General features: G+C 35.8%; 1 protein-coding gene across 4 annotated transcripts in view; it reads left to right on the top strand.

Moving 5' to 3' along the window:
* VPS13B (vacuolar protein sorting 13 homolog B) overlaps positions 1-22,621 on the top strand; it is an 887,459-nt gene that overhangs the window by 412,280 nt on the left and 452,558 nt on the right. For all 4 annotated transcript variants that reach the window (XM_066379210.1, XM_066379212.1, XM_066379209.1 and 1 more), the window contains exon 23: positions 6,287-6,521. In XM_066379210.1, the coding sequence (XP_066235307.1) occupies positions 6,287-6,521 (235 nt within the window). The remainder of the gene's footprint in view (positions 1-6,286; positions 6,522-22,621) is intronic.

A 22,621-nucleotide genomic window follows, 5' to 3' on the forward strand; every position in this document is an offset into this window, starting at 1 on the left:
AAGAAAATATGCTTGGGATCAGAGTCTCTGGAAAGTTGATTTTGAAGCCAAAGTTAGTATTTACTAGGCCCATGTTCTTTTTGATTTATGATAAAAGACAAATTGTATAAAGACATAAACAATCTTTGTTTTTAGTAGAAAAACAATGTTCACACTTCAGTGTAATGGATTATTTTGTAGTAGTATATGTATTCTTGAACAAGTTTTTAAACTATAAATTTGGTTTGGGGGTCTTTTCACAATAGATTAATATAAACTAAATTGTTCTTTGCAGTTTCTATCTGCTGATTAGCAAAATTCCTGTGTTTTATATGTCAAAAACTACCTTTTTATCCAGAAGCACTTAATTGGCAATGGCATGCAGTTGACAAAATAAAATGCTCTGGCCTGGAATTTGCTAATAAAGGAGAGCATAGCCTTGGTGTTTGCCAAGCTCAGTTGTCTCTTTTACATTGCAGATGATGTTGCTGTCCTATGTCTTTTCCTAGGTGTGTTTTATACTTACTGGAGTCTTCTGAGTTTACAGTATAATGTAATGGGCTCTTTTTTTTCTGTATTAAACACTCTGTTTCCTTATTTTGCTAATAATGCTCTGTGATTCCTTTGGGGAACTACTTTCCACATTTTATATAATTTTGGTGAGAGTAATAAAGTGCATCAAGTACCATATAAGCCAGTTAAGGTAGGCTGATTGAATTTTTTCTCCAATTACATATAGACTATGACCGGTGATGTTGTAATCATATTGCCTGATACACTTGATGTCTTCATGTCCATTGGACTTCCTAGCTTATTTGCAGGATTAAAAAGGAATAGACTTCAGGGTAGACATCTAGATCAGTGGTAAATTACCTTAATTGTAAATGTAACATTTTACACATAATGCTTAAAATTTTTCACAGAGGACCATATTTTTATTTATATGTATTGAGGAAGTAACCGCAATTACCTAGTAGTTTGTTAGAGGGAATAAGTCTAGAATATAGATCTAGGAGTCTCTTTATGTCTTCTCTTGGCAAGTATTTATAGAAAAAGTGTGGAGATTTATAACACTCACTCTCGGAAAAAAGACAATCAAGGTTCACTTTTTTGTGTTTTTTTTTGTATCTTTCTGAAGCTGGAAACGGGGAGAGACAGTCAGACAGACTCCCGCATGCGCCCGACCGGGATCCACCCGGCACGCCCACCAGGGGCTATGCTCTGCCCACCAGGGGGCGATGCTCTGCCCCTCCGGGGTGTCGCTCTGCTGTGACCAGAGCCACTCTAGCACCTGGGGCAGAGGCCAAGGAGCCGTCCCCAGCGCCAGGGCCATCTTTGCTCCAATGGAGCCTTGGCTGCAGGAGAAGAGAGAGACAGAGAGGAAGGAGGTAGGGTTGGAGAAGCAAATGGGCGCTTCTCCTATGTGCCCTGGCCAGGAATCGAACCTGGGTCCCCCGCACGCCAGGCCGACGCTCTACCACTGAGCCAACCGGCCAGGGCCTCACTTTTGAGGTTTTAAATTTAATGCCCTAAATGTGTATATTTAGATTTCTACTACATATACTATACCCAAAGTATATATTTTTATAGTGTATTGATAATTTATAAAATTGGAAAACTGAATTGTGCAATAGTTTATATATTTGTTGTAGTTCAAATGGAGTATTTTAGTCAACTCTATGAACATTGATAGTTCAACCATAAGCAACAGCATTTTTTTTTTTTTTATAATTTTTTTTTTCTTTTTCATTTTTCTGAAGCTGGAAACAGGGAGAGACAGTCAGACAGACTCCCGCATGCGCCCGACTGGGATCCACCCGGCACGCCCACCATGGGGCAATGCTCTGCCCACCAGGGGGCGATGCTCTGCCCATCCTGGGCGTCGCCATGTTGCGACCAGAGCCACTCTAGCGCCTGAGGCAGAGGCCAAGGAGCCATCCCCAGCGCCCGGGCCATCTTTGCTCCAATGGAGCCTTGGCTGCGGGAGGGGAAGAGAGAGACAGAGAGGAAAGTGCGGCGGAGGGGTGGAGAAGCAAATTGACGCTTCTCCTGTGTGCCCTGGCCGGGAATCGAACCCGGGTCCTCCGCACGCAACAGCATTTTAAAACAAAATAACTGAGCATCTTCTGTAAATTCCTGGGAGCTAACATATTATATGGATCTGGCATGTAGTACATATTTAGTATGTTTATTGATTTTATTTAGTTAGCAAAAATTTAAGTGGCAGTTATGTTACATCCTATGTCAATGTTGATTTCACCTAATTTAGAGATGAGAAATCTGAAGTCATGGGCAAATTAAATGGCTTGTCAAAGGTCCTAGGCTGGAGTTGAACCCATCTGTTGTTAAGTCAGATGTTTAAATTACTCAACAAGATTGTCTTTGAGGAATTAGATGATGAATATGCAATAAACAATTATTTACATCTGTGTCTGATGCTAATAAAAATAATGGTGTTCATTTATTAAATATTTATTTAGAACCTCGTACATGCTGGGAACTGTACTATGTACTGAAACTGTAGATTGAACAAAATAGGTTGTGTCTGAAATTACAGAGTTTGTGTTCAAGAAGTGAAAATCCTGTAAGGTTATAGGTATTTTTAAATCCTATTGTTTCAGGTATTTTAAATGCTGGAACTATGTCTTTTTTTCTGTGTTCCTGACTTTCAGAATAGTTCATGGTAAATATTAAAGAATTCATGAATTTTAAAAAAAGAAAATGTTAATGAAATTACACCCTGAAATGTTTCCTCATTTTTGTTTTTTTGAAACTGTTTTCTGAAAAATAAAATACATAGAACATTTCTTTCTGTAGAAATTTTGCAAAATATAATTAACACTGAAGTTTTAAGTTTTAAAAACAGACAATCATGTTAATCAGGAATAAGAAATAGAGCAACATTATTTTAAAGGGCAGAGAATATGGTAACATTTAGAGCATTTATATATAAAGTGTTCTATAGACTGAACAGTGGGCTAAATAAAATACTCATAATAATATGTAAATGAAAACTATTGTAGTCTCTTCTTTTTAACTGAATTGTATCACAGTATAGAGGACACAAATTAGAAAAATCTAAGTTTACCTAACCTTGCATATGGGGGTACAATGGCCTGTATTTTTTCAAGTGCCACATAAACTTAGAACTTCAGAAAAAAGTTCATGACATTTTATTTATTAAAATAAGAATACTGAGTAATTTTTACTTCATTGATTCATCCTCAGTATATAATACTTAGAAATGTAGCCCTTGACCTAATAGGCATCAAAATAGAGGTGGTTCTACTTCAAGAACTTGTAATAATCCCTTCACTTTAACACATGAATGTGTTCAATATTGGGGAAAGAACACGTTGCTACCAAAACTGAAATAAGATCCTTGAAACAGAAAGGATGTTGCCATGGAAAAATGAAGTAACACTCAGTGCAGCTGTGATGCATTAATGAATAGGATATTTTTTTAAAAGATCATTTGTGTTTGGTGTGGCTCAGAGGGTCCCAACCAGATGGTTTCCATGAACATGATCTGACCCCCAGTTTGAGGACTTCTTACTGGCAGATTACTTCATTTTCTTTTCCTTGGATTGTCAGATCCTTACATTAATGCAGAATTTACTGCTGCAGATTTCTATTCACTTATATAAATCATTCAACATTTTACATTAAAACCACAATTTTAGACATACAATTTAACAGTTATTTTGAAAGTATAAAAGGATTTATGTGATAGCTTTAGTATATATAGTAGATGTAACATTAAAAGTTCAAGCAGTTTGGATGCATAATATGTTTTGGTTCTAATCATTAAAAAAATCCCCACAACATGTAATTTATTTTATAAAGTTTATTGTTTAGAGTTGTTATCTATCTCATACTATTGAATTTTAAAATATTTTGGACATTTTGGCAGAATCTAAATTTGTTTCTCAGGATTTATATGTATATACTTGTATATGATAACATTAAATTATTTATCTTATCTTATTAAAATAATTTTAATATAGCATTAATACCTATAGGAAGAATACTGATTCTCCATAATATGACCTTGTAACCATAATTTATATAGGAGTATATGCTCTCAGTGTGCCATTTTAACTTGTGCAATTAAACATCAACAATGACTGATGTGAAATGTTTAAAAACTTAAATGTAATATATTTGATATGATATTCACTTGTTTCAGAAAAATACATTGTTATCTTAAATCAATTAACTACTTAACATATACACACTTAAATTATCTAAGCTGCAAGATAAAATTCTAGAAATAAAAAATGAGCTCATACTCTATGACCAATGTATTTATTTTTGCAAAGTTTTACTTATATTTTTCTTCACTGAATTCATTAGTTTGTCCATGCACAGAAATGTTGAAGCAGAGATGAGTTAAGTTTGCTTATTTATAAGGCTGGCAAATTGTTTATTTTATCAAGGAATTCCAGACCCATTACATATTGTTGTACTCTCACTAAGGAATATATTAGCCCCAAGAGATGATGTTACTGTATTCCTACTTATCGTTTATAAAATATACTGACTTTGCTAATGCAATTTGCAAGAATATCTAAGCATTTATCAAGCAAACAAATATTACTTTTATTGTACTTTCAGTTAATACCTTTGTATGCCAAGTATTTTATAGAAAATTAACAGGCCATATTTTTTATTTTAAACATAATTCAAGTATACTGATCTGTCTGGGCCATTTACTAACCAGGAACAGAATATTATAAGAATCAACTAAGAATAATAGACTTAATCTACTTTGCTTTTGAATTAAGAATTCAGGGTGAGATGAATTCAAGTTTTGATTTGGGCTTGCTTATTTTTCTTTTAACTCTCTAAAGGTCTAGCAAACTAAGTAACTGCATTGGGAATAGGGAATCATGAAAGTTTTAGATGAAGTCACAATTTAGGTAATAATTTGAAGTATGATCATAGCAAGCAATATGCTCTGATTTTTAAGACTTCTGAATTTTCTTTTTTCTTTTTTTTTTTGTCAGAGACAGAGTCAGAGAGAGGGACAGACAAACAGGAAGAGGGACAGACAGAGATGAGAAGCATCAATTCTTTGTTGTGGCTCCTTAGTCTCCTTAGTTGTTCATTGATTGCTTTCTCTCATATGTGCCATGACCAGAGGGCTGCAGCAGAGCAAGTGACTCCTTGCTCAAGCCAGTGATTTTGGGCTCAAACTAGCGACCATAGGGTCATGTCTGTGATCCCACGCTCAAGCCAGCAACCCTGTGCTCAAGCTGGTGAGCCTGTATTCAAGCTATATGAGTCGGCGCCCAAGCTGGTGACCTTGGGATTTTGAACCTGGGTCCTCTGTGTCCCAGTCAGACACTCTATCCACTGCACCACTGCCTGGTCAGGCTGAATTTTCTTAATTACCATGTGTTGTGTCTCTTTATATATAACACATGTGATATATATATATGTGTGTAAAATCTGAACATTTTGAACATCTTTTCTTATATTTTAGTCTGAAATAAAAAAGGAAGGGTCAGATTCACATAAAAATAGCAGTATATGGGGTTTTTTGGTTTTTTAAATTATTTTATTTTCAAATGAATTTATTGGGGGACATTGGTCAATAAAATTATATAGGTTTCAGTTGTATAGTTCTATAATATATTATCTGTATATTGTATTATGTATTCACTACCCCAGTCAAGTCTGCTTTTATTACCATTTATCGCACTCTACTTTCTCCTCTTCCTTCACCTTCCTTTTCCTCTGGTAACCCCAATACTATCACCTGTCTGAGTTTTTTTTATTTTCTGCTTAATTTCTTTACCTTTTCCACCCAGCTCCACAACCCCCTTTTCTTCTGAGAGTTGCCCGTCTGTTCTCTGTGAGTCTGTTTCTGTTTTGTTTTTTTAGTTTATTTTTTTCATTAGATTTCACATATGAGTGAAATCATAAGGTACTAGTCTTTCTCTGACTGGTTTATTTGTTTTTTATGTAAGAGCAATGACATGTTATTCAGTCAGTTCTAAGAATTTAGCTGGTGATAACAAAATCTAATGAGCTGCAAATCAAGGAGGATTTTCTCATCTTTTTAGCCCGCATGTTTTCTAACTCAATTATGTTTGTTGGAAAGAACTGTGGAAAGGCAGATAAAGTTTTATCTCATGTCAGTGTGTCCTTTTGATCAAATTTATTGCAAAAAACAGGACCTTCATGTATTCTTTTTTTTTCTTGCCTGTTTATTCTGGTCAAAGTATTAGTGTTTGAGGGACTGTTTACTCCCAAATTCAATCTGATTCAAATGTTTTGATTCTACTTTTTTTCCCCCTAGCTTGAAGTACAGTCTTGTTGCGTGTTCATTCCAAATGATAGCCTGCCTTCCCCAAGTACCATTGTATCTGGTGACATTCCTGGAACAGTGAGAAGTTGGTACCATGGCCAAACCAGTATGCCTGGAACGCTGGTGCTCTGCTTGCCTCAAATAAAGATCATTAGTGCTGGCCACAAGTATATGGAACCCCTGCAAGAGATTCCATTTGTCATCCCAAGACCCATCCTTGAAGAAGGTACATTTAAAGAAATTCTTTTTATGCTTATTATATTTTATACTGATATTTTTAGTTTTATTGTTTTTTAAAATATGCTAGTGTATATATGAATCAGTCTTCTCATTTAAAGATGTACATGAAAATAAACTTAAATGATTGACAAAATTATTTAAAAAGAAAGATTTACAAAGTAAATGAACATAAAGTGATACTGTTTGACATCCATGCCTTTCAATCATATTCACATATTTATATATGTATATAAATGGAGACTATGTACAAAAGTTTATATACAATATGAACTTTTAGTATAATTGAAATGCTAAACAAAGAAAATTAACTTGAGAAGAAAGTTGGTTTCAGATGTATGGGTCATGCTGAACTAAGACTATTGAGTAGGTTGAACTTATGAATGACTATAACATACAAATAATCAAATGAATATATTATTTATATTACACATAATGAATTTCTAGATTTCTCGTTTATTTAAATAAAGTAGATAATTGTGCGATGATTGGATCCATGAATCTTTTTTTAATAAATACTTAATTTCTGATATTGTAGTGTTTTCAGGTACAAAATCATTCCCTTTTGAACTTTGACATATTTATCTCCAATAGGAAGTCTCAAAGTAAATAACATAAATCTATATTTTAATAACAAGATTTAAAATTTTTGACAGTACTAACAGGTCAACACCTTGTTAATATTATTAGGATGTAAGTGTATGAGTCCTGATATAAAGATTCTATACATACTGTTATTGGAAAGTATGTGCAGTGTACTCAGTTTTGACTGTGACTTGATGTTGATTTCTCTCTGCTTTTCCTGGATAGAAATTTTCATTGAAATCTAGTTTTCTCCTATTAGTCAGAATTAAATATCTTACTGCCAGAAATTTGATATTTAAAGTTATTTAAAATGAATGTCATAAAATTATAGAATTTAAGGGTTAAAAGGAAGTTCTTTAGAGTATTTCTTATGTGACCTCTTTGCCTTGATGCTAGAGTCATTTTTCCAGCATATTGGACATATCCATTCCTTGCTATTTGCTTTTGGTTATAGGGAATTCTTTATTATCACAACAGCAATTGAATATTATTATATCAAGGATATGTTATCCTCATAAAGTGAGTGGGGAAATGTTCTTTTTATTTTAACTAATAATTTTTGTAAGGTTAAAATTACTTATACCTTGTTTTTTTGTTGAAATTTTCTATTATTTGTATAACAATTTATAAAGATATAATCTGTGTATTGGAAAGTTATTTCTTTTAAGATATACTATTAGATTATTTCCATTACATTTAATAGGTGATTTTTAGTATATTTAGTTTTGTACAACCATCACCACTATCAAATTTTAGGATGCCTGGTCTCATCACTCCAAAAAGAATTGGTATACAATTAGCAGTTACTCTTCATTCCTTCTTCTCTCAGTCCTTGGCAACCACTAATTTTTCTTTAGGTGTACATTTCCTTATTCTAGACATTTCATATGAATGGAATCACATAATATGCTGTCTTTTGTGACAGACTTCTTTCACTTACCATAATATTTTTAAGCTTGATTCATCTAATAGAATGTATCATTCTTCATTTAACTTCATGACTGAATTATAATCGGTTTTATGGATATAGCACATTTTCTTTCTCCATTCATTAGTTGATGAGCATTTAAGTTATTTTTACTCTTTGGCTATTATGATTAATTATGCTATGATTATTCTTGTACATAATTGGAACATTTATTCAGCAAAGAGACAGATAGTAAATACTTTATTTTATCAGCTGTATGGTTTCTGTCCCACCTAGTTCACTCTGTAGTGTAGAAGCAGTTGTAGATGATATGTAAATGAATTGACATGACTATTTTCAAAAAATCTTTATTTATAAAAATCTAGTGGTCAGTCAGAGTTGGTTATGATTTATACTTGCTGACTTATACTAGTGTCCTACTAGTCATTTCCTCTCACAGCTCAGTCCTTTCTTGTATCTTGTTGTTTTATTGGTGATAGCTATTCTGACAGGTGTGAAAGGTGATATATCATTGTGGTTTTAATTTGTACTTCACTTTTGATTAATGACATTGAGCATCTTTTTATGTGGCTATTGGCTATCTGTATTTTTTTTTTAAAGAAGTCTCTATTCAGTAAAAAGAAGTCTCTATTTAGAACGCCTGCCCATTTTTAATTGTTTTTGTTTGTTTTATTTTGTTTATTTGTTTTTTTAGTCTTGAGTTGTATGAGTTTTTTATACATTTTGGATATTAACCTTTTTTTATTTTATTTATTTATTTTTTTTATTATTATTTTTTTACAGGGACAGAGAGAGAGAGTCAGAGAGAGGGATAGATAGGGACAGACAGACAGAAACAGAGAGAGATGAGAAGCATCAATCATTAGTTTTTTATTGCGACACCTTAGTTGTTTATTGATTGCTTTCTCATGTGTGCCTTGACCGTGGGCCTTCAGCAGACCAAGTAACCTCTTGCTCAAGCCAGCGACTTTGGGTCCAGGCTAGTGAGCCTTGCTCAAGCCAGATGAGCCCGCGCTCAAGCTGGCGACCTCAAGGTCTCGAACCTGGGTCCTCAGCATCCCAGTCCGACACTCTATCCACTGTGCCACCGCTTGGTCAGGCTGATATTAACCTTTTATTGGATGGATCAGTGGCAACTGTCTTCTCTCATTTAGAAGGTTGACTTTTCATTTTGCTGATGGTTTATTTTGTTTGTAAAAGCATTTTTTAGTTTGATATAGTTTGTTTATTTTTTGTTTTATTTTGCTAGCCTGAGGAGATATATCAGAAAAAATATTGCTAAGAGAAAATTCACAGTTTACTGCCTATATTTTTTCTAAGAGTTTTATGGTTTTGAGTCTTACATCTAAGTCTTCAATCCATTTTGAGTTTATTCTTGCATATGTTGTAAGACAGTGGTTTAGCTTTATCTTTCAGTATGTATTCAATTTTTCCACCACCTTTCATCGAACACTGTCTTTACCCATAGTATTTTCTTGCCTCCTTTGTGTTATATATGAATTTACCATTTAGGCGTGGGTTTATTTCTGGATTTTTCATTCATTTTCATTGATCTATGTCTCTGTTCTTATGTCAGTGCCATGCTGTTTTGATTACTATAGCTTTGTAGTATAATTTCATATCAGATACCATTATACCTTCTACTTTGTTATTCTTTCTCAAGAATGCTGTGTTCATTCAGGTATTTTTGTGGTTCCATATAAATTTTAAGAATATTTGTTTTAGTTCTATGAAACACATCATTGGTATTTTATTAGGGATTGCATTGAATCTATCTATTGTTTGGGTAGTGTGGACACTTTAATGATATCAGTTCTCCCTATTCATGAGCATAAGGTATGCTTAAATTTATTTGTATATTCTTCATTTTCTTTCTTTAATGTCTTACAACTTTACAAGTACAGGTCTTTTACCTCCTTGATTAAATTTATTCTTGGTACATTTGTTCTGATGCAATAGTAAGTGGAATTGTTCTTTTAAATTTCTCTTTCTGTAGGTTCATTTTTGGTATATTAAAATACAACCAATTTCTAAATATTAATTTTGCATTCTGCTATTTTACTCAATTCGTTTATCAGATCTCGTTGTCTGGTGGAATCTTTAGGGTTCTTTATTTATGGTATTGTGTCATCTGCAAATAATTACAATTTTACCTTTTCCATTTCAATTTAGATGTCTTTTATTTCTTTTCCTTGTCTCATTGCTGTGGCTAAGGATACCATTACTATGTTGAATAATGTGGTGAATGTTGACATCCTTGTCTTGTTTCTAATCTTAAGGAAAATTCTTTTGTTTTTTCCCATTAAGTAGGATGATGATCTGCATTTTTCATGTATGGCCTTTGTTATGTTGAGATATGTTCCCTGTATTCACACTTTGCTTAGAATTTTTATCATAAATGGATGCTGGGTATTGTCAGCATCTGTTTTTGCATCTATAGATATGATCATATGATTTTTATTCTTCATTTTGATTATATGGTGTATTACACTGATTGGTTTGCAGATATTATACCAACCTTCCAACACAAGAATAAATTTCATTTGATCATGTTGAATGACCTTTCTAATGTATTGGTTTGCTAATTTGGTTTGCTAATATTTTATAGAGAATTTTTGCTTCATTCGATACTGGCCTATAAATTTTTTGGAATGTCTTTATCTGGTTTTGAAATTAGGATAATGGTGTCCTTATAAAGAGCTTGGGAGCTTTCCTTCCTATTGAATTTTGGAATAGTTTGAGGGTACATGTTCATTCTTTTTTGAATATTTGGCAAAATTAAATTGTGAAGGCATTTGGTCCAGGATAGTTGTTTGTTGGGAGTTTTTTGATTACTGATTCAATTTTATTGGTAGTAATCTGTCCAGATTTTCTGTTTGTATTTTATTTCATTTTGGAAGATTTCATGTTTTTAGGAATTTATTCATTTCTTTTAGATTTTCTAATTATTTGGCAGAGCTTTATCTTTAATCAGCCTAAGTGTTGAATGACATTATTCAATTACTCCAGTTCTGTAATAACTCAAGCTATTTGTTTTTCCTACTTCTGATTTTTCTGGCTTCCCTCATTCTTGGCTTTAATAATCCTTACCTTTTGGGGAAATACATCAATGAATTTAGGAAGATATTTTCTGTATGAATGTGTTGTGTGTGTGCAAACCAATTTATAGTAATTGTATTCATAGTGTATATTACATATCAGCATATTATATATAAATATGTTTATTACTTTTAGTTCTTTTTGGCAATGGCGTCATTCAGGGCACCAGAAATACCATGTTGGTGGCAGTAGATCTCTTCAATAATTCAAAGATGTTGTGATATTTTACCCCCTTTTTCTAATGAATTTTATTGAAAGATCTGATATATGCTGCCCCACTATTTTTATATCTTCAATATTCATTTAAAATTCCTTTTCTTCTTATACCACTCCTGCAAGCTTCTACCGTTTGTCCCTTTCATATGATGAAAAATATTACTCATATCTTGTTTTTTAAACATGTTATACGTGACTTAGGGACTGCAGAAATCTCCATCTTTAAAGGAGGAGATGTTATTCTCTGTTTTTTTCCCTAGAACATATTTAGATAAAATTTTGTTTATTTTGACTTTTAAAACAAACATATACCAGATAAAGAGGGATAGAATCAACTAGAAATGTCCTGACTACATTTGTCATAATCCCTTGGAGAATATAGAGTAACTATATTATCAACATGAATCCTTAAGTAGAAACAATATTTAGCCATATAGTTATTCTCATTAGCCAACTATAGTCTGAGGAAAATAGATTATTTTTTAAATATTTAAATATTTTGTAGGTTTTAAAACATATAGATACTAACATTTTATAAAGAATCACAAACTTAATTTTTTTCTTCATTTTAAAAGGTGTTTATAAAAGTGTGTGTAATGCATTGATGCATGTGTATAAAGAATGGGTTACTCTTTTTGAATTTTTTGTGTTTTTTAAGTGAGAGGAGAGGAGATAGACAGACTCTAGCATGCATCCCAACCTGGATCCATTCACCCACCTGTATCTGGGGCCCAGGGTCGAATCAACTGAGCTGTTTTTAGTGCCTGGTGCTGATGCTAGAACCAGTGGAGCTATCTTCAGCTACTGGCCCACGCTTGAACCAGTTGAGCCACTGGCTTGTGGGGTTTGGGGAGAAAGGAAAGAAGGGGGAGAGGGAGAGGAATAGAAGCAGATGGTCACTTCTTTTGTGTGCCCTGACTGGAATTGAACCTGGGACGTCCATACACTGGGCCCACGGTCTATCCACTGAGCAAACCAACTAGGGCCAAATTTTTTTAAATTCATTTTTAGAGAGAGAGAGAAATAGGAACATCGAACTGTTCCTATATGTGCCCTGACCAGGGATCAAAACAGCAGCCTCTGTGCTTTGGGAGAATGATTCAACCAACCGAGCTATCCTGACAGGGAAAAAATAGGTGACTTTTTATACTTACACCTGTGCATGGATGGAGAAAGAATCTGGAGGTCTAGTTACTCACTTTTTAAGTTTTCAACTAGTCCTTTTGGCATCAGTGTTATTCTGCATTCTCCTTTTCAAACATAATGAGTATTAGAACCTGTCTAAGATAGATGTCATGAACCAGTTTGATCCTTTATATCTTACCCCTCTGGGCTGCAGTCACTTGCCCTTTATCTATTATTTTTTCATGTTTAAAATTTTTATGATAATTTTTATCTGCTGTCATGTCCTCTCCTTACAGTCCTTTTTGATTTATTTTGTTTCTCACTGTCATTTGGCTAGTTTCAGAATGTAAAAGAAATATTTTCATTTATTAATATTCAACTAGACATAGAATGTGTCTAAATTCATATCACCTTTTCATTTTAATCCTTTCCAGTCTGCTTTCCTGATACTGTTGTTTTCTCTTTAGCTTTTCTGCTCACTCAGTGTTTTTTGGTAAGTATAGTGGATAGATTGGGGGGTGTTCAGAGGAAAGTAGGAAATGGAGAGAAGGAGGTTAGTTAGATACTACAGTCCGCTGCTATAGTTGTTAACAAATATGCCTGTCAGAACTAGGATGATGGGGGTGGGGATGGCGAGAGTGGAAAGAATAGGAAATACTTAAGGAGTTAACAAAACTTTCAACACTTTGTGACTGAGTCAGTTATGGGTAATGAAGAAGTAAATGTATAGAAAAGCACCATGATTCCTAACTTGATGTCTCTGTAGATGTTTATGTAGTTAATATTTTGATTATGAATAAAGAAAAGTTTAGGTTTTGATATGGGAGGAGAGATGGATTAATTTAGGTTGAAATATACTTTGAATTGATTGTGAGACATTCAGATAAATGCATCTAATGAACTGTTGCATATATGAGACTACAGCTCAAAAAAGAGGTTTGTTAGAGATGTACAGTGACAGCAGGGAAAACCATGAAAAACGAAGTCATCACTCAAAGTCATTTATATAGTGACAAATAAGTAGAATCCGTATAGAAAAGGGAGTAACACTAATGCTTATTGGATAAGAACAAAAAGAATAATATGGATGGAAACTGCAAATAAAAGATAAGGTAAATAGATGAAAATCATAAAGAAATAGTATTAAGAAGAGAAATGATTGAATCACTTTACTTCAAATCACTTTTACTCCAATAACAGAAGGATTAAAAGGTGTGAAAGGGATTGGACCATTTTAGGTGGTTGATTTCTCTTAATACAGTACTTCCAGAGGAACAATATTAATGCAGGTCGGATAATGGTAGCTTAAGGACTGAGAGAAAATGAAGAATCTTTTAAATAATTACTCAGGATTATTTATTTTTGCAGTTTCATTGAGATATAATTGATATATAAGATATTTTAGCAGTACAGCATGACTGATATAGGTGTATATATATACATATATATATTGCAGAATGATAACTATAGCAAGTTTAGTTAACATCTGTCACTGTACAGAGTTAATCTCTTTTTTGTGTGTGTGTGTGATGAAAACTTTTAAGATCTACTACCTTAGCAGCTTTTAAATATGCAATACAGTATTGTTAACTTTAGTCATCATGCTGTACATTGCATTTCTAGAACTGACATCTGGAAGTTTGTATCCTTTGAACACCTTCAGCCATTTTGTTCACAACCCATCTTCTGCCTATGGCCAACACTAACCAATCCATTTTTTGTTTTCTTGTTGGTTTGTTTTTTGAGTTCACATGTAAATGAGATCGTACAATATTTGTCTTTCTCTCTCTGACTTTTCCTGATTATTAGTGACATGAGCACCTTTTTATGTACCTGTTGGCCATTTGTATGTCTGCTGTGGAAACATTTCTATTCAGTTCCTCTGTCCATTTGTCAATTGGAGAGAGAGAGTTTGCTACTGAGTTGTGTGAGTGTATGAGTTCTTTATATATTTTGAACATTAAGACATTATTAGATTATTTGCAAAACTTATTTTCTGTTTCATAACTTGCCTTTTCATTTTGTTGATGGTGTCCTTTGCTCTACTGAAGTTTTTAGTTGCATGTAGTCCTACTTCTATGTTTTTGCTTTTGTGATTTTTCTCTTGGTGTCAAATCCAAAAAATCATTGCCACGCCCAATGTCAAGAAGCTTTATCCTATATATTATCTTTTAGGAATTTTATATGTTTAAGTCTTTAATCTACTTTGAGTTGATTTTGTGTATGAAGTAGGATAGGGATGCAGTGTCATTCTTTTGCATGTGGCTGTTGAGTTTTTCCAGCACCATTTATTGAAGAGACTATCCTTTCCTCATTGCATGTTCTTGACTCCTTTGCCATAAGTTAATTGGCCACATATACGTGGGTTTATTTTGTGACTCTCTATTTTGTACTGTTGACTTGTATGTTGTTTTTCTGCAGTACCATATGCTGTTTTGATTATTGTAGCTTTGTAATACAGTATAGAATCAGGAAGTGTGGTACATCTAGGTTTGTTTTTCTTTCTCAAGGTTGTTTTGATTATTTGGGGTCTTTTGTGGTTCCGTGTACATTTTAGAATTGCTTATTATATTTCTGTGAAAAGTGCCATTAGATTGTTGATAGGAATTGCATTGAATATATAGATAGCTTTGGGTAGTATGGACATATGGACATTTTAGCAATATTCTTCTAATCCATGAGCATAGAATATTTTTCCATTTATTTGTTTCTTCTTCAATTTAAGATTATCATTAAAATGCAGAACAAAATAAAATGGGACCACTTTATTCATGCCTCAAAGCTATCTTTATATTCTGAGGTATTCAAAAGATTTGACTTCAGTAAGCCCTAACACATAATTTCATCTTTATTGATGAGGGAATTATTCGGCTCAGCATTTTGAGGAAATCTGTTTTACTTTTAAATTTTCTTTTTTTTTTAGATTTTATTTATTCATTATAGAGAGGAGAGAGAGAGAGAGAGAGAGAGAGAAGGGGGAAGGAGCAGGAAGCATCAACTCCCATATGTGCCTTGACCAGGCAAGCCCAGGGTTTCGAACCGGCAACCTCAGTGTTTCCAGGTTGACGCTTTATTCACTGTGCCACCACTGGTTAGGCCGTTTTACTTTTATATTCCTAAAATGTAGGCTGACTTTTTCATCAACCATCTCTTCACTATCCATCCTGTTTTTGATTCCTCATCTCCCCATCTGCCTACATATGAGACCTGTTTATTCATTGTGTATTTATTGAACACCAACCATATGACAGACATAGAGAATATACAGTAAACGAGACATATATGGTGCCTGCTATTTCCTATTTTACAGACTATTAAAGGGAGTAGTGCACTGAACAAATTAGGATCTTTTTTGGAAAGGTTGTAAGGATTAAATCAGGTAACATATGAGCACTTTAAAGAAGTCTTGTCACATGACAAGTCCTCAGTAAAAGCCATTGTAGTTTTTAACATCTAAAAGGGCATCCAGGCCCTGGCCGGTTGGCTCAGTGGTAGAGCGTCGGCCTGGCGTGCGGGGGACCCGGGTTCGATTCCCGGCCAGGGCACATAGGAGAAGCGCCCATTTGCTTCTCCACCCCCGACCCCCTCCTTCCTCTCTTTCTCTCTCTTCCCCTCCCGCAGCCAAGGCTCCATTGGAGCAAAGATGGCCCGGGCGCTGGGGATGGCTCCTTGGCCTCTGCCCCAGGCGCTAGAGTGGCTCTGGTCGCGGCAGAGCGACACCCCGGAGGGGCAGAGCATCGCCCCCTGGTGGGCAGAGCGTCGCCCCTGGTGGGCGTGCCGGGTGGATCCCGGTCGGGCGCATGCAGGAGTCTGTCTATCTCTCCCCATTTCCAGCTTCAGAAAAAAAAAAAAATAAAATAAAATAAAAGGGCATCCAAATTCTGTGAGCTGGCTTCCAACCTGCTGTTTTCCAGATATTTTTTCTTTCTTGGTTCTGCTGTCACTGTGTTTCTGGAACCATGTACGGAACCCTCTCTCTGAAACAAACAGAATGCTTCACTTTTTCAATTCCTTTATATTTACTCACATTAAGCATTGAAGAATAAAGGTCAGTGAAGATTTCCTACTAAAGGCAGTTGTACTGGTACATTCTTATCAAAAATTTTACATCTCTATTAGTCTCTGTATGGCCAGCAGTCGCGCCTGTCGTGGCCATTCACATGCAGGTTCACATTGAATTTGGCTAAGGTGACCAACTTTTTTACAGTGAAAAGGAGGTCAAAAATAAATAGAAGAAAACAATATTGTAAATAAAAGAGACATTTTATTCATTGCAACAATAATATACTATAATATGATAAATGCATAATAAAAACATTTGTAATATTTTACATTGTACTTATGTTTAAATGCCTATTAATTTTTAATAATTATTGTAAGAAAAAGTACTCATTTAGATACAAATACGTCATGTCACACGCAATGGATTGACTCTGCATCGATTGAATACGGACATTTACCGGTTAGTCTTCCAATATCAAAAAGGAGGACATGTAGGAGGACACTTTTCGAGGGAGGACATAACTTATTAAAGAAGGACTGTCCTCCCTAAAGGAGGACGATTGGTCACCTTAGTTTGGGCAGATGGTCAAGAAACAGTGGAGTCAAAAAATGGTGGGCTATTCCTTTATTAAAGTCTCGCACCGGCCGAGCAAACACACAGGGAGAACATTTCCCTCTTCATTCAGAGCTCACAAAGCCCTGACACATTATCCAGTTCTACAACCAGGAAAATCTTCTACAGTTCTTCCTAGAATCAAAGGCCCCGCCAGTCAGCAGATCTCGCAAAAGCCCCTCACCTCTGGCTCCCCATCTGCACACCTTCTCCCTTCTCTGTCAACATCACTTCTTCTTCAGCACTCTACATTCTCTCTGCTCTCACTCTGCAAACATGGCTTCTTTCTTTTTCCTCCTTCTCTCTTTTCAAAACTTTCTGGCCCCAAAACCTCTGCTCCAACAAACATTAGAAAAACTATGGCCCTTCCCAACCAGGAAAGTTACTTGCAATTTCACAGATTACATACCTGGCACTGCCCAGCCCCCAATGCAAACTATAAGCGAGCAAACATAAAAATCATATTTTACAAACTTATTTGACCAACAGTCTTTCTTAGGTGCTTTTGTACTTTAGAATTTTTTAGCAACTTTGCTATAAGAGGTTTTTCTTCCTGACTCTTCTCTGGCCTATTTTGATCTCCAGACCAAAGGAAATTCAAATACCTTATCCTTCAGGGGTAGTCAAACTTTTTATAAAAACCGCCCACTTTTGCAGTGCTGGTCAACCTAGTCCCTACTGCCCACTAGTGGGCGTTTCAGCTTTCATGACGGGTTGTAGCAGAGCAACCAAATGGCGCTGTGATTGGACCACCATGAAAGCTGGAACACCCACTATTGGGCGATAGGTCTAGGTTGACCAGCACTGCAAAAGTGGGCGGTTTTTATAAAATGTTTGACTACCCCTGCAGTATATTTCGGTAATTTTTGCCTGAAATTCTTCCATGGCTTCACATCAGTGTTTGGGTAAATTTATTCAATAAAATTCCCAACATGACTAACAAGATCCTGTATGAGGGGGCTCTGCCCGCCTCTCCACCCTTACTTTCTGCAACTCGCTGCTAGCATTGGCCCACCCACCACCTTCTGTTAGCCTTTTCTGTGTCCTTTCAACATGCACAGCTCTGTCCTATCACAGGATATGTGTAGCATATGTTACAAATGTGCCGTCCTCCTTGATCCTTTCTCCAGGCTTCCTTCCTCTTCTTACCCTTCAGGTTTCAGGGTATTTCACTTGACAAGTCCCTCCATTCTCTGCTCTCATTGTACCTGGTTCATCACTTTTACCACCCTTATCCCAATAATTTTTGTTCACCATCTGCATCCCCTAGTAGGGTGGAAAGGACAGGAAATATATCTCTTCTGGTCACTGTTATTTTCCTATCATCTATCACAATGCATGCCATAAAATAGGAGTTTGCTAAATAATTGTAGAGTATGCTATTCAGTAAAAAGCATATTCAGCAACTCTTTCGGTTATTATAGCAGAAAAATAAAATTAAAAGGTCAGCCTCTACAATGGAAAAGATTTCCTAGTTGTTATGATTTGAAAAATATAACCCACCATTACAAAGGTGGTCAGTAGGATAAATAAGATGGATTCTCAGATTTGAAGCTCATTTCTATACTGAACTTGGACTTCTAAAGTTCAAAATTGGAAACTCTGTGTTGAAATGTGTCATCTGATTTCAATTGCCATGGGAAGGGAGAGATTATCTCTAATATACTCTAGTATAGCCAGATTCAATCTGTGTAGAGTGTTTGGGTCAAAATCAACATCTTGAGTTTCATTAGGGAGCATTTTCAGTAAGGCTTGCAGATGTAATTTGCTACATCTAACTCACACTTCTGAGCAGATGGATTTCTACACTGTGCCTAGAAGAGGTTTGTTTTTTCTTCTTTGAAAGATTTGCCTGCAACTTTAATAAAATATTTTGACAGAAATGGAATATTGAGATCATTTATAAATTAAAACTTTGCTGTTGTTGGATTTAGTGAATTTTAATAGAAACTGATGTGAAAATTGTTGAGCACCTATGAAAAACATGAGGGCTATTTTTTCATGTAATTCTTGTTCACATTAGTGGTTTATATGTATTGTTCCATTTTAGATTTTTAAAAATATCATAGTTTGATAATTATGTTTTCTACTTATTCTGAAAGCTGGTGATGTACTATTTAAATAATTTATTTCCAGTTTTACTGAGTATCTTTGACTTTAATCCTTAAACCATGTATAAATGAGATTCCTTAGGGAAAGAGGGAGCTCAGAAAAGAGCTTCAGATTTGTTCTCGATGTAGTTGCTTTTCAAATAAATCTCTTGAAAAACCATCATATATATATATATATATATATATATATATATATATATATATATATGGTGTACTGGAAAGTTCTGTCCGTTTCTATCACAACAAGTTTCGACACCTAAGCACGTTTATTTGGCGCATGTGTGCTTCTCTATTTTTATCACTTAATGTATACATACTGACGTAGCAAATTAACTAAAACAAAGTTGATTCACATTAGTCTTATGTGTGAAGTGATAGTGTACCCATGGCTACTGATAAAGTTAATTTACGCCATTGTATTTTGGGGACTCGTCAAAAATTGCAGAACTAGGCTGGGAAATTCTGTCGCATCCACCATGTTCCCTGGACTTAGCACCCTTGACTATCACTTGTTTTTGTCCTTACAAATTTTTTTTTTTTTTGTATTTTTCTGAAGTTGGAAATGGGAGGCAGTCAGACAGACTCTCGCATGCACCCAACCGGGATCCACCCGGCATTCCCACCAGGGGGCGATGCTCTGCCCATCTGGGGCATTGCTCTGTTGCAACCAGAGCCATTCTAGCGCCTGAGGCAGAGGCCACATAGAGCCATCCTCAGCGCCCGGGCCAACTTTGCTCCAATGGAGCTTTGGCTGCGGAAGGGGAAGAGAGAGACAGACAGGAAGGAGAGGGGGAGGGGTGGAGAAGCAGATGGGTGCTTCTCCTGTGTGCCCTGGCCGAGAATCGAACCCGGGACTCCTGCACACCAGGCCAATGCTCTACCACTGAGCCAACCGGCCGGGGCCCTTACAAAATTTTTTGAAAGGCAAAAAATTCAAAAATGAAGAAGATATCAAACAAGCACTGGTTCAATATTTTGCATCAAAAGATAAAACATTTTTCAAAAATGGGAAATACAAATTGCCCTCATGCTGGCAAGAAATCATTAATAATAATGGCAATTATATCATTTAATAAAGTTTATTGATGGTAAGAAAAATTTGTATTTTGTTTTATTCCAAAAACGGACAGAACTTTCCGGTAGACCTTATATATAAAACAAATGAAATTAAACTGTTGAATTGCCTAAATGTAGTTAATGTAGTTGCATTGTTATAGATGTTACTCTGTTTTAAGTAATGCACATTCAGCCTGTTCCTTCATTTGTTTAACTATGGATTCTGTGACTTTTAAAGACTGGAAAAGAAACCTTTTATTTATTTCCTGTTAATCAATTTTGCATTTTCTACCCCACCTACACTTAATTTTAAAACAAAAAACAACAATAATATGATAGACCTAATATGCTGTCAGTTCTTGCTGATCACTTTTTTAATATAAACTATGTAATTTATATTGTCTTAAGATTTTTTTTTGAGAGAGAGAGAGAATGAGAGAACTAGGGACAGACAGTCAGAAAGGGAGAGAGATGAGAAGCATCAGTTCTCATATGTGCTTTGACCGGGGAGTTCCAGCCAAGCCAATGACCGCTTTCTCAAGCCAGCAACATTTGGGCCCAAGCCAGTGACCATAGGGTCATGTCTATGATCCACGCTCAAGCCGGCGACCTTGTAGTTTCGAAGCTAGGTCCTCAGCATCCCAAGTCCAAGCTCTATCCACTGCGCCACCACGTAGTCAGTCTGTATTAAGATCTTAAAAATGTATTTTTAAAAATATACTAGAGGCCCTGGCCGGTTGGCTTAGTGGTGGAGCGTCGGCCTGGCGTGCAGAAGTCCCGGGTTTGATTCCCGGCCAGGGCACACAGGAGAAGCGCCCATCTGCTTCTCCACCCTTCCCCCTCTCCTTCCTCTCTGTCTCTCTCTTCCCCTCCTGCAGCCGAGGCTCCATTGGAGCAAATATGGCCCGAGCGCTGGGGATGGCTCCTTGGCCTCTGCCCCAGGCGCTGGAGTGGCTCTGGTCGCGACAGAGCGATGCCCAGGAGGGACAGAGCATCGTCCCCTGGTGGGTAGAGCATCGCCCCCTGGTGGGCATGCCGGGTGGATCCCGGTCGGGCGCATGCGGGAGTCTGACTGTCTCTCCCTGTTTCCAGCTTCAGAAAACTACAAAAAAAAAAAATATATATATATACACACACACACACACACACACACACACACACACACACACACACATACACACACTAGAATAACATGTTCTCATTAAAGGAAATTTGTTTTTTATTGAGTTATAATTGACATATAACATTGTGTAACTAAGTTATATTTTTATATCACAATATGATTACCACTGTAGCAATAGCTAACAGTTGTATCAAGTCACATAATTACTATTTCTCTCTTAGCAACTGTGAACTATATATGTAATCCACTATTGTTGGCTGCGATCACTGCTGTGCATTAGATCTTTAGAACATACTCATTTTCCACTTGCTAGTTTGCACGCTTAAACAATATTTCTTCAAGTAATTTGCCATTTTAAAAATTTAAAGTTGTCTTTAAATTTATCTAAGATGTCTAATTTATTGGGACATGTAGAATTGTTCATAATACTGCATCTAAATCCTTTTTCATTTCTTTCAGTGTTGAAGTAATATTTCTTTTATTTCTGATTTTGGTGTAGGTTCTTTCCTCTTTCTTCTGTTCCATTAAATCTTATTCTAATCTTTCTTGTTTCCTTTTTCTACATGCTTTGTTTTGGTTTCATCTTCTTTTTTCTAGTTTTTTTTTAAAATTTTTTTTAAATTTTTTTATTTTACAGACACAGAGAGTGAGTCAGAGAGAGGGATAGACAGGGACAGACAGACAGGAACGGAGAGAGATGAGAAGCATCAATCGTTAGTTTTTCGTTGCGTGTTGCAACACCTTAGTTGTCCATTGATTGCCCTCTCATATGTGCCTTGACCATGGGCCTTCAGCAGACCGAGTAACCCCTTCTGGAGCCAGCGACCTTGGATTCAAGCTGGTGGGCTTTCACTCAAACCAGATGAGCCCGCGCTCAAGTTGGCGACCCCAGGGTCTCGAACCTGGGTTCTCTGCCTCCCAGTCTGACGCTCTATCCACTGCGCCACTGCCTGGTCAGGCATTTTCTAGTTTTTTAAGGGTGAAAACTGAGAATATATTATATTTTTATTGAATTTATCAGGGTGACATTGGTTCTTAAAACCATACAGGTGTCAAGTGTACGACTCAATAAAACATCTGCACACTGCATGGTGCACCCATCGCCCAAAGCAAAGTTTTTTCTGTCCCCATTCCCTGCTTTGCCCACCTCCACCTAGCCCCCAACCCTTTTCCCTCTGGCTATTACCACACTCTTGTCTCTCTCTCTCTCTGTGTGTGTGTATGTGTGTGT

Source organism: Saccopteryx leptura, chromosome 3, assembly GCF_036850995.1.
Source record: "Saccopteryx leptura isolate mSacLep1 chromosome 3, mSacLep1_pri_phased_curated, whole genome shotgun sequence".
Taxonomy (NCBI): domain Eukaryota; kingdom Metazoa; phylum Chordata; class Mammalia; order Chiroptera; family Emballonuridae; genus Saccopteryx; species Saccopteryx leptura.